The sequence below is a fragment of the Antedon mediterranea genome, chromosome 7, assembly GCF_964355755.1.
Source record: "Antedon mediterranea chromosome 7, ecAntMedi1.1, whole genome shotgun sequence".
Classification (NCBI taxonomy): Eukaryota; Metazoa; Echinodermata; class Crinoidea; order Comatulida; family Antedonidae; genus Antedon; species Antedon mediterranea.
In genome coordinates, this window is record NC_092676.1 from 26,781,695 (window position 1) to 26,794,143 (window position 12,449).

The following is a 12,449-nucleotide window of genomic DNA, read 5'->3' on the forward strand; positions in this document are numbered from 1 at the left end:
TTATTTGGTTCAGAAGGAGTCCCCATAAATATGGATACCTGCTTCAATTCAGTATGACTAAAAAGTACTACTGTGGTAAAGTTAGGTTTCCGCAAACCTAACTTTACTAGTGTTTATTCGCCATGCAAACCTTTAAACTTTAATGATTAAAAAGTACACATGTTTTAATTTTTTAAATGAAATATAATCACTTTATTTTGAATCTGATATTTTGCATCTGGTTATTTAACACTAATCATTTTTGTTTTCAAAATAATTTAAAATAGTAATGATTTAATATAATAACAATTTAATGAATACTAATGTTACCATATCTACGTTTCACAGAGGAGATCTGTACAAAACCTTTTGCATTGTGTCTGCCTATTTCAGACTAAAGCATAATATAGATGTAAAGATTAGTACAAGAAAAATACTATCTAGAATATCTTTCTAGAATATACAGTATATTAAATATTTGAAATAAAATATTTAACTTCGTTTAAACATTAAATTGATCATCATTTTAAAAATATAGTTTTGAACATTAAATTTTGCATTGAAATTTACAATTAATTTGTAACAATATTGCAGTCAATCAAAATACAAATTTCTATTTATATGTGCAATGGACCTCATAATTTGTTTTCTATTATTATTATTTTGAATATTATATACAGAACATTAAGGATCATCTGCTTCTTTATTTTTGTCTGTCCATTTCATCCTTCATAGCTGGGATAAGACCATCCCTAAACGCGATGTCAAGCAGCTCTTGACTACTTTCAACTTTGGGATTTTGTCTTCCGGCCCAAATCAAGAAGTGTCTGAACTCATACCAGTCAATCATGCCATCTTGGTCCATATCCATAGCTTTTAAGCCTTGTTGGCTGTCTTCACAGCGATAGCATCCGAAGTATGGCGCCATAAAACCGATATAAAAATGGTCAAAGGTCAAACGATTATCTACCTTGCTGCCATGTCTTCCATCCCATTCATCCCAAGATTTCTTAATCTCATCTATGAGGGTGTTAATGTATGGAGAGTTCTTGTTATCCTGTGCGATGATTCCGGCCATCTCATTTGTCAACTTTCCACCAGCTTGATCAAACAACATGGCAAGTCCTACTTTACTGTTATATTCTTCCTTTCTGCCATCTGAAGCATTTTTCAACATCTGCTCCTTCATCTTTCCTGCCATTTCAAGAGTAAATTGTGGATCTTCACCAAACACATCATTTAGTTTTATCAGTATCATATCTGCATTCGCCATGTTTGAAATTCTAACTTCTTGTTCAATTCCGAAGAATTTGGCCATGTTAAATCCACCCTGGGCTGTAGGATCTGAGAAAATGAAGCCGAACACCAAGTCAGTTGCCCTTTCACCGTAGATTGGTTGCTTAGGATTTGGCTTTTTACCAGTGACTGCTTTGGTGACGTTGATAGCTGCTTTTCTGAGATATTCACAGTTGTATTGTTTCAATACTTTTGTGTTTCCAAGTCTGATCAAGTTCAAAATGGCAGTACAAGTATCGGCATGGCCAAGTGCAGCGCCCTCTATGCATAAGCCTGCCCACATGCCTGTAGCACCTGATGCAAGAACCTCCAGGTTGGCTGCATGCATTACACCCCACTGCTCGTGCTGGTGGAACAAAAGTTGTCCATCTTTCCATCCACATCGTTCCATCTCTTTCTTAACGGCATGTGTCCAAGCTCCTAGCTGCTCTGGCATAACAGCACCAAGATCTTCAAATGCTAAACCGAGAATTCTTTCTTCCTTAGGAAGACTGGAGAGATAGTTGACAACATGTCTGACACGTTCAGGATACTTAATCATAGTTGTGGAGAAATCTCTGAAGTTGACTAAAATTAATGAATCTTTGGAAAGATTAGCTCGAATCCAGTCGATTTTTTCTTTGAAATACTTGCAAACTTCATCCATGTTCATCTTATTATAATCAATCTTGTAATACATCAGGTCAAATTCGAGGAACACGTTATTTATGCCAAACTCTTTACATTTCAACATTCCAATTGGGATGTCAGGCTGAGGAACTTTATCAACTATCTTCTCCCACAGTTCTGAGAAGGCAAACGCATTTGATAGGTCTTCACCCTTTGCATTTAGTTCTTCCAAAAACAGATCTCCAATTCTTGTCTGATGGTTGAAAGATTCCACGATGAAGTATTTAAACCTGCATTTCTTAATCTCTTCATAGATTGCTCGCTTGTTCTCGATAGTGTGTGCCTTTAACGAAGCTACAGTCGTCTCTCGCAAAGAGTTGTCAAGAACAAAGAGCTCCATGTTCTTCAATCTCTCATGATCCTTGTTAACTGCAGTCATTTTTTTTTCAATGTTTTCATGAAATTTAGCAGAACTCATGATTGACTAGCTGAAAAAAAAGAGTAGTGTTTGTTCACCTACTGACAGATCTACTTTAATTTAAATTTTCCCTAAATGACTAGAGCTTTTTGATTGTTGTGCATTGATTTGCATCCACAATTTCTATAACTAGTTTTCAACAGGTTTTATCTTGATAATGTCATAGTTTTGTTTGACAATAATGATTATCAAATATTTTGAACCATGCTAAATTGTACATCTCAGTAACCAGTGGTGTAATGGCTATGAGCGCTCACTGGCTAAACTCAGGGGCCCCGGATCTTATGGGGCCCCTGAGGAGTGTCCAGAGGAAAAAGCAGACATTCAAATATGTCGGAAAAGGCTAGAATCACCCGATGCCTCCAGCGTTGGAGGGCCACTTGGGGTTCCTAAGCCAGGGGCCTCAGGTCTCTCCATTACGCCACTGTCGGTAACATAACACAAAAAAGAATACCTTAGTTTTACTTTTTACTTGACTCTAAAAGTATGTAATAACTTCACTTCAAGAATTTCTATATTAAGAAAGAAATACAAAATTCTAAAGTGTCTAATTCTAAGTATCGCTGCACATATTTTAAGATGCATACCTTTATGAAGCAATTAAAATTAATATATATATTACAGATACAATAATCTACCTTACTTACTTTTAAATTGTTGCAGACGTTTGACTGAATTAAGTGCTATTGCAAAATGTATAGACTTCCAGGTCCTATTGGTACTGACTCTTCACAGTGTCCTATAGTCTTGTCATCAATGATGCTCATGTCCGGTATGAACTGCTTTTATAACTAAATGTTATCTCTTATCTCTCTTATCGTATAAAGGCATTGAACAGAAGGGTTTGTTTGCTAAGCAATTTAGATAAACATCAGAATGTCTGATTTAGTTTGTCCAACGTCATCGGAGTTCAGTTGAATGACCACCGCCACCAAGGTTTAGTTGAATGACCACCTCCACCAGGGTTTAGTTGAATGACCACCGCCACGAGAGTTTAGTTGAATGACCACCGCCACTAAGGTTTAGTTGTATGACCACCGCCACCAGGGTTTTAGTTGTATGACCACCATCACCATGTTTAAATGAATGATTACCGTCACCAGGGTTTAGTTGAATGACCACCGCCACCAGAGTTTAGTTGAATGACCACCTCCACCAAGGTTTAGTTGTATGACCACCGTCACCATGTTTAAATAACTTACCACCGCCCCTAGGGTTTAGTTGAATGACCACCGCCACCAGGGTTGAGATGAATGACCACCGTCATGTTTAAATGAATGACTACCGTCACCAGGGTTTAGTTGAAGGACCACTAGGCTTCTTTTGAATCACCATTTCTTGCCTGGTTTTATTGAAACATGGTTTTACATTCTACCCATTTTTCATGAACAAAACTAAAATCTAAATTCCACTTCTCTGCATTCAAAAAATTGGGTGATATTAGAGGTGAAAAGTTGAACCCAGGTTAATATACTACAATTGTGTTTACTATAGTTTATGTGCAGCAAATCACATTACACTGTCTGATTGACATAGACAAACGTCATCAACTGTCAACATGCCTAATATTTGGTTCAATTCATAACTTTATTATGACAATTACTTGTTATTGAGTGTCAAAACCAGTGTCATAACCAGTGTCATAACCAGTGTCATAACCAGTGTAAACAGCTTTAGTATCGTCGTATATCGTGCGTTTATAAGTATCATATATGAGTAAAAAACTCAAGTTAATTAATTATACTATAATATTTAATATTATTCACCGACCTATACTTGTTTACATAAAAAAAAATTGACAAAAAAAGTGTGATGTGCCCAAATATGGTAGTGATATGACATCATCGTAATGTGTAGCTGTGGTTAGCATGCTTGCCTTCAATCCCACTGTCCAGGGTTTTAAATCCTGACCTAGTACCACTCCCAAAGCCTCAAATTAAACTTAGTTTATAAGCATGGTAAAATACTTTATCCATCCTTTAATTCACGATTTCCGTATGAATAATGTCTAATGCTACTAGACACACCTTTAATGTTCACCGTTTCAATTTATGTTTTGACTGACTATCTATATTATAATAGCACTAACCCAAAATGTGTTACTCTGTCTCCCCTTAAATCGTACAACAGATACTCTGTCTGTTTCAGATTATTATTCATTATTTATAAAGCGTATTTCCAGAAGATCTGTACAGAGAGACTTTTTAACAGAACCACATACAACAAAAATTAAATAAAAATGCAACTTAGGGAACACATGCGTTTTGAGATGTTTTTTAAAAAGACCTTTTCCTCTTTGTCCATTCGGCTATAGAACAGCACATTTTCAGGAAAAATTTGTTTTTTAGACATCTGGAAACCTCTGCAAGGTATTCCAGTACAGGTAATTATATTATACCAGCAGATACCATAATACAGTATACCACATTACCACATTTACACTTAAAGAGGAAAATATTTATCGGCGCATATGGCTCATTAGTTTCAGTATTTCAGTAGCATAGTGGCTATATAGTTTAATTAGATTGGATTACAGTTAGTGTTAAGTAGGCCTTTCATTTTCCGAGTTTGTGACCCCTTGTAGATGGCTCAGGTCTCAGTAGCTTGTTATAAAAACAGTCCATATACTAAACTTTCATTTCATTATTTATTTGGTCTATTTGAGTATATACATAACAAAAAAAACTGAAATTGGGGAGACCAGGGTCAACCTAAGTGAACTGAATCACTGTAGCTGAGCCGGTTGACCCAACCCAAAAGACAGTTTAGACATAAAAGACAAAAGACAAAATACAGTTACAGCGAATCAAAATGAATATGAACTTTTCTAATGAAGGCTGATGGGCTTTCTAGGACTGCAGCATCAGTCAACGGTCTGGGAAGCTGGTCCCAGACACGGGGTAACCTGATTGTAATAGAATGGAAAAAAGCCTGTGTCCTTGATGCTTGATGTCTGAAGCACAGGCGATCATTGTGACGGGTATTTATTAAAATACAGTCATGAACTGTGCTACAGTCCAGAAACCCCACCAGAACCTTAAAACAAAATATAATAAGAAATTTATCTCTTCTAACGGACAAAGATGAAACAGAAAGCAAATTTAACCTCTCCTCAGAGCACATCTGTCCACGATGCTGTTTGAGAGCAAGACGAGTTGCTCTCCTATGGACCCCCTCAAGCTGATCTGACAAAGACTTCGTCCATGGAAACCAAGCAGGTTGCGCATACTCCAGACCAGGCAAAACAAGACTTTTGTACAAAGACAAAAATGCACTGGTCGAAGCATGTCCAGCCACACTCCAAACAAAGCCCAACATACGTTTAGCTTTGGAAACATGGACATGGTCATCCCAGGTCAATTTTGAGTTAAAAATAACACCAAGGTATTTAAAAGATGTCACCGGACTAATATGAGAGTCAGACAAAAGGTATTTAGACAACTGTCTGTTACGTGAACGTGTGACATGCAGGACATTCGTCTTCATCCCATGACATCATCACACCTCCCATGACATCATCACACCTCCCATGACATCATTACACCTCCCATGACATCATCACACCTCCCATGACATCATCACACCTCCCATGACATCATTACACCTCCCATCACACCTCCCATGACATCATCACACCTCCCATGACATCATCACACCTCTCATGACATCATTACACCTCCAATAACATCATCACACCTCCCATGACATCATCACACCTCCCATGACATCATTACACCTCCCATGACATCATCACACCTCCCATGACATCATCACACCTCCCATGACATCATTACACCTCCCATGACATCATCACACCTCCCACGACATCATCACACCTCTCATGACATCATTACACCTCCAATAACATCATCACACCTCCCATTATATCATCACACCTCCCATGACATCATCACACCTTCCATGACATCATCACACCTCACTTTATAGTCAATTTTTCAAATCATTGTCAATTGTCAACTACATTAATTACTAGTGACCTCATGAAATAAATCACATTAACATTAATGTTTTTATTGTGGATTTAATAATATGAAGATTAACAAATAACTAAACTGAAAAGTTGCTAAAAATAACTACATCGCTATACTAATAACTAAATATAACAAGAAATATTTCTTACAAAAAACGCCGCGTAACTTTTTGACTGGTCAGTTGTAAGAACAATCTTCATTAATCTAATAATGCCCTTTGTATTTTGTAAAAAATAAATAGACATTGACTTATTATCAATCAACTTTTTGTGTATTTATTTATGTGGATTTCGTGAAAAGATATTTATTATATTAATAGTAATACTGATTAATTAATTTGAAACGATACGAGAGGAATCTGTATGATAAAGCTTCTTAATGAGATACATACACATCAAAGATAGTTCTTTAATTATGAATTACATGCCCATTTTTCACTAGTTAATTATATACTATAAATACACAATACATTTTTAATAATTTATGGAAAAAATGTTTTTTTTACCATGGAAATGTGTAACAAAATAAAAATGTGTTGATTAATCGCAAAAATACACAAACTAATAGTTATTAAATTGTAAATCACATCATGCCCATTTTTTTAATATAAAAATGTTATCAGTACAAATGCAAACAACATTTAATTGTGCTTTACACAAAAATAAATCACATCACCAAAAGCGCTATAAATGAATTTAACTTATTCCTCTATTAATTATTTAGTTACTACAAATGCAAAGAAATCAAACTGTTGGTTAGAAACTTCTATTAGAGAACCATTTATAAATCAATCAATAAAATAAATTTTATTCCATTAAAATGAAACATTTTGGTTAGAGTATATCATCAGAAGTAGAGAACTCAAAATAGGCCTAATCCTAATTAATAGTCATGTTTTCCCTTATTTTTTTTTATTCATTTCATCATTCATAGCTGGGATAAGACCATCTCTAAAGGTGATGTCAAGCAGCTCCTGACTTGTTTTAACTTCAGGATGTTGTCTGCCAGCCCATATCAGGAAGTGTTTAAACTCAAACCAGTCAATCATGCCGTCTTGGTCCATATCCATAGCTTTCAAGCCTTGTTGGCTATCTTCGCAGCGATAGCAACCAAAGTACGGTGCCATAAAGCCGTTATAGAAATGGTCAAAGGTCAGTTGGTTATCTACCCTGCTGCCACCTCTTCCGTCCCATTCATCCCAAGATTCCTTAATCTCATCTACGAGTGTGTTGATGAAGGAAGAATTCTTGGTACCCTCTGCAATGACGTCGGCCATCTCTTTTGTCAACTTCCCACCAGCTTGATCAAACAACATGGCAAGTCCTACTTTACTGTTATATTCTTCCTTTCTGCCATCTGAAACATTTTTCAACATCTGATCTTTCATCTTTCCTGCCATTTCAAGAGTAAATTGTGGATCTTCTCCAAACACATCTTTTAGTTTCATCAGTACCATATCTGCATTCGCCATGTTTGTAATTCTAACTTCTTGTTTCATTCCAAAGAATTCGGCCATATTGAATCCTCCCTGGGCCGTAGGATCTGAGAAAATGAATCCAAACACCAAGTCAGTTGCCCTTTCACCGTAGATTGGTTGCTTAGGATTTGGCTTTTTACCACCAGTGGCAGCTTTGGTGACTCTGATAGCTGCTTTTCTGAGATATTTGCAGTTGTATTGTTTCAAGACTTTTGTGTTTCCAAGTCTGATCAAGTTCAAGATGGCAGTACAAGTATCGGCATGGCCAAGTGCAGCGCCCTCTATGCATAAGCCTGCCCACATGCCTGTAGCACCTGATGCAAGGACTTCCAGGTTAGCTGAATGCATTAAACCCCACTGCTCGTGCTGGTGGAACAAAAGTTGTCCATCATTCCATCCACATCTTTCCATCTCTCTCTTGATAGCAAGTGTCCAAGCTCCTAGCTGCTCTGGCAGTACTGCACCAAGATCTTCATATGCTAAACCCAGGATTCGTTCTTTTTTAGGAAGACTGGAGAGATAGTTGACAACATGTCTGACACGTTCAGGATACTTCATCATGGTTGTGGACAAATCTCTAAAGTTGACCAAAATCAATGAATCTTTGGAAATATTTGCCCGAATCCAGTCGATCTTTTCTTTAAAATACTTGCAAACTTCATCCATGTTCATCTTATTATAATCAATCTTATAATACATCAGGTCAAACTCAATGAACACGTTCTTTATGCCAAACTCTTTACATTTCAACATTCCAATTGGGATGTCAGGCTGAGGAACTTTATCAACAATCTTCTCCCACAGTTCTGAGAAGGCAAACGCATTCGATAAGTCTTCACCCTTGGCAATAAGTTCCTTCAAGAACAGATCTCCAATTCTTGTCTGATGGTTGAAAGATTCCACGATGAAGTACTTGAACCCACATTTCTTAATCTCTTCATAGATTGCTCGCTTGTTCTCAATAGTGTGCGCCTTTAAAGTAGCTACTGTTGTCTCTCGCAAAGAGTTGTCGAGAACAAACAGTTCCAAGTTCTTCAATCTCTCTTTGTCCTTGTTAACTGCGGACATTTTCTTTTCAATGTCGGAGTAAAATGGTAAACTCATGGTTGACTAAAAAATAAAACATTAAATAAAACATATAAAGTCCATAATTTTTATTTTAATATTTAAAATGTGCTTGTGCTTTAAGAGCAGGTGAAGATCAGAAAGAAAGTTCTTCTTTTTTTTTTTTACCATAATTAAAAACGCAAGTCAGTGAAATTTATCTGTAAGTTCAGCCTATTGCAATTTTCTATGACTTTGGAGTAAAAAAAATCTACAGATTTGAATTGTTGAGCTAATATAAATGCAATTATCACTTTCTTGGATTTGTGGCTGTCATTAATTTTATTTCCCATAAGTACAACAGTTATTTACATAAATAAAATGACAACAATGTGTTAAAAGAGATCAAAATATGTAAAAATTGATTTAAGCATTGACCACCTAAGCAGTAGTAAACTATTTATATATAATGACAATTGAATTGTTTTTCAGTTCCAAGCTAACTGATATAGCAATATATAAAATCTAAATTAATTTAGCTTCTTTTACAGGAAAAAAACTTTACCTTAGGTTTCTTTCCAACTTGATCTTTTGGCTGAGATTTTCTAAACATTTCTGCTCACCTATGGTTAAATTTCTCCTATAAATACAATTGTGTTTGCATAAATAACTTATTAATAACTCAACTACCTTCATTTTTCAACTCTATTTGTTTTAAAAAGTTTTTTAATTTGCTTTGTGGATGAATTAGCAATTATAAAAAGGGTATTGTGAAACTTTGAAAATAATCCCATGGTCTTAAATCCCTTTTAATTTAACTATTGTTTTTGAGAGTAATATATTGTAGTATAAATGTGGCGTTGGTTTGTATATTAAACATATTTTAAGTTTTACTAAAGTAAGTTTTCAAAACTCCCAAGAGTTTTGTAATACCCTTTTATTTTACAAATGCAGTTATGTTGGAAATTATTAACCTGACTGCCATAAATTTTCAACTGTCTAATAATAGTTTGTTTTAAATTATTATTGGTTATCGCACTTATATTCCCCTTGTTATTGTCAGGATCTTTTTTTTTATTTTTCTATGTTCTTCTTTCTTTCCACGAATTTTGTTGCGCGTGTATCTCTAAATCTTCTCAACATAACATTGTATAACTTAATCAGAAGATTGACCTCTATCTGAAGATGTCGTAATAAGGTTTTCAGTCTTGTCCGAGTTGCGCAGCGTAAGTTACACGCGATTTTATGAATTTCAATGATTGATCATAGATTAAAAACTAAAAGTCATTTTGTATTGACACTTGCTGAAAATTTAACTCACTCAAAATTGATTAGAAATTAATTTTGCGCATTTTGAAATTTTAAATGCGCGTGCGCGCGTAACTTCTTGTGAAACATGCCATTTTTAATCCGTAGAAAGTTTGCCCCTGATATGACTTAAATTTTGTCAAAGTGTCAATACTAAATGACTTTTGGTTTTTAATCTATGTTCAATCATTGAAATTCATAAAATTGCGCGTAAGTCACGTTGCGCAACTATGACGTCATTCAAAAATAGGAGGTGCACAACTTCACGTAAATGCCCATATGTTGTCAAAGTTATGAAATGTTATGTTTACACATTTTAGAGAAACGCGATCCACAAAAAGGAAGGATGGAAACGAGAATAATACAGAAAAAAAATGTTGATCTCATACAATAACAAGGAGTTATCCGCTTGGTATACCAAGCGGATAACTAATTATCCGCTTGGTATACCAAGCGGATAACTAATAATGTGCAGTCCTTTATATTAGCTTTAGAATTCAAGTATTTTCTCTACCATTATAAAATAGCTAAAACTAATTGTGATGGAATGATTGCATTGTATAATTGTTTATTAATTATTATTAAAGTAAAACAAAAACTTGTCTGAAGTTTGTCTCCTTCAATGTTTAAACTAGTTCAAACCAGTTTGCACTACAACAAAACTTCCCTTCTCTTTGACTTAAAGACCCCTTCCCTGCAAATTTGGACGTTTTTTGGAAAATAATACATATATATCACTTTAAAAACATTAAACCATGTCATTTTTTGTCTTAAATGTACGTTTTATGGTAAATTATGATAAAAAGTGAGAAACAATGCACTACCTAAGTAGCTCCCGGCGATCGACCTCTCGTGGACGGTCTTAGGCCTAGCCTAGCCTAGGCTTAGTTTTGTAGGCCTAGCTGGTAAACATCGGTAACGTACGAACATCGTACGCTAGCTATATACCTAGCCTGACGTTGTATAGTTGCTGCATTAATTGTCTTTCTATTTTTGCAAAACCCGGTATTTTCGCTGAAAAGTTAGGAGTCTTTCATTAGTTTTGGCCTCACGATCGATCGAAAAGTGGGCGAATTACAGGTGAAAAACAAAAATATCAATCCGCGCGCAATGCATTTTGGGATTTATAGCGGGCCGCTATAATTATTAGAATCGACTTATTTTTCACATTTGTAACCGTTTAAAGACGAACAAAGTTATCGCAATAGGACCATATAGTATTATTTTTACATTAAATATAGTTTGTGATCTTAAATTAGATCTAAAAAACGTAGGGAAGGGGGCTTTAAAATTTATCCAACTTTACTTATTCTTGACCGCTTGACTAACAAATTGTGCTAATAACTTACAGTAAACTCCCAAGAGAATGAACCTATTGATTCCCCCTCTCACCCCATCATTTTAATCTTACCTGTAAAACTGTTGTCCTAGAAGGAATATTCTTCTGTGTGCAAGTCCAATTCCAACTACCAGAGTAGAAGACTTACTTTCACTGTTGCTTAAAATTAAAATGGGATCAATATAAATCTTGATGGATTGTGTTATAAAAAGTTGTTTTGTTAACTTTTATAAGCATGGTATAATAGTTACTCTCTAATTTGACACAACAGTTAGAAATCTTCTTTATTTAATGAATATGCCCATTAACCAATCAACGAGTCTCTTGGAGGTCTGTAATGTATTGTTATAGCCTGTATCAGGGCAATCTTTGGTTAAATTCGTTGATTGCTTTTAATCATCTTAGCATTGTAGTTTTTTTTTTCTTGCAGTAAATATACTTTAATGGAACAGGGTCGGTGGAGCGCACCCTCTTTTGTTTTCCATTTCATAAATTCTCTTAGTATTTCATTGTTGCAAGTTAAGAGCTCTACTTACATATCCATGTAATCTTTGGTATATATTGTGTAAATTCGTTGAGTGCTTTTAATCATCTCAGCATTGTAGTTTCTTCTTTTTATTTTATTTTTTTTGCAGTAAATATACCTTAATGGAACAGGGTCAGCAAAGCTCACCATCTTTTGTTTGACCACTCTTTCATAAATCCTCTTCACATTTCATATTTTTTAAGTTAAGGCATCTACTTACCAAGCGACTATAAATCCTTTTAATTGCCAACCATTATCTGCTTTTCCATAATGTTCATGTATGTACATATTGTGTTTTTTTTTACTAGGTTTATCAAGTATAAAATATATATTATAATAATTTGATATTTTGTAAATTGTATTGTATTGTAATTGTAAATACGAACACTTTAGAAATATTT

The 12,449-nt window shown here is 35.0% G+C and overlaps 2 protein-coding genes across 2 annotated transcripts; both read right to left on the bottom strand.

Moving 5' to 3' along the window:
* Positions 1 to 615: 615 nt before the first annotated feature.
* Positions 616 to 2,323, bottom strand: LOC140055574 (uncharacterized). Its single transcript, XM_072100911.1, has one exon. The coding sequence runs from the start codon at positions 2,321 to 2,323 to the stop codon at positions 683 to 685; it is 1,641 nt and encodes a 546-aa protein (XP_071957012.1). The 3' UTR covers positions 616 to 682.
* A 4,071-nt stretch (positions 2,324 to 6,394) lies between these two features.
* LOC140054253 (uncharacterized) lies at positions 6,395 to 9,486 on the bottom strand. Its single transcript, XM_072099172.1, has 2 exons — positions 9,441 to 9,486; positions 6,395 to 8,941 (listed from the first exon to the last, which is right to left on the bottom strand). The coding sequence occupies exon 2, from the start codon at positions 8,933 to 8,935 to the stop codon at positions 7,256 to 7,258; it is 1,680 nt and encodes a 559-aa protein (XP_071955273.1). The 5' UTR covers positions 8,936 to 8,941; positions 9,441 to 9,486; the 3' UTR covers positions 6,395 to 7,255.
* Between the last annotated feature and the right edge of the window lie 2,963 nt (positions 9,487 to 12,449).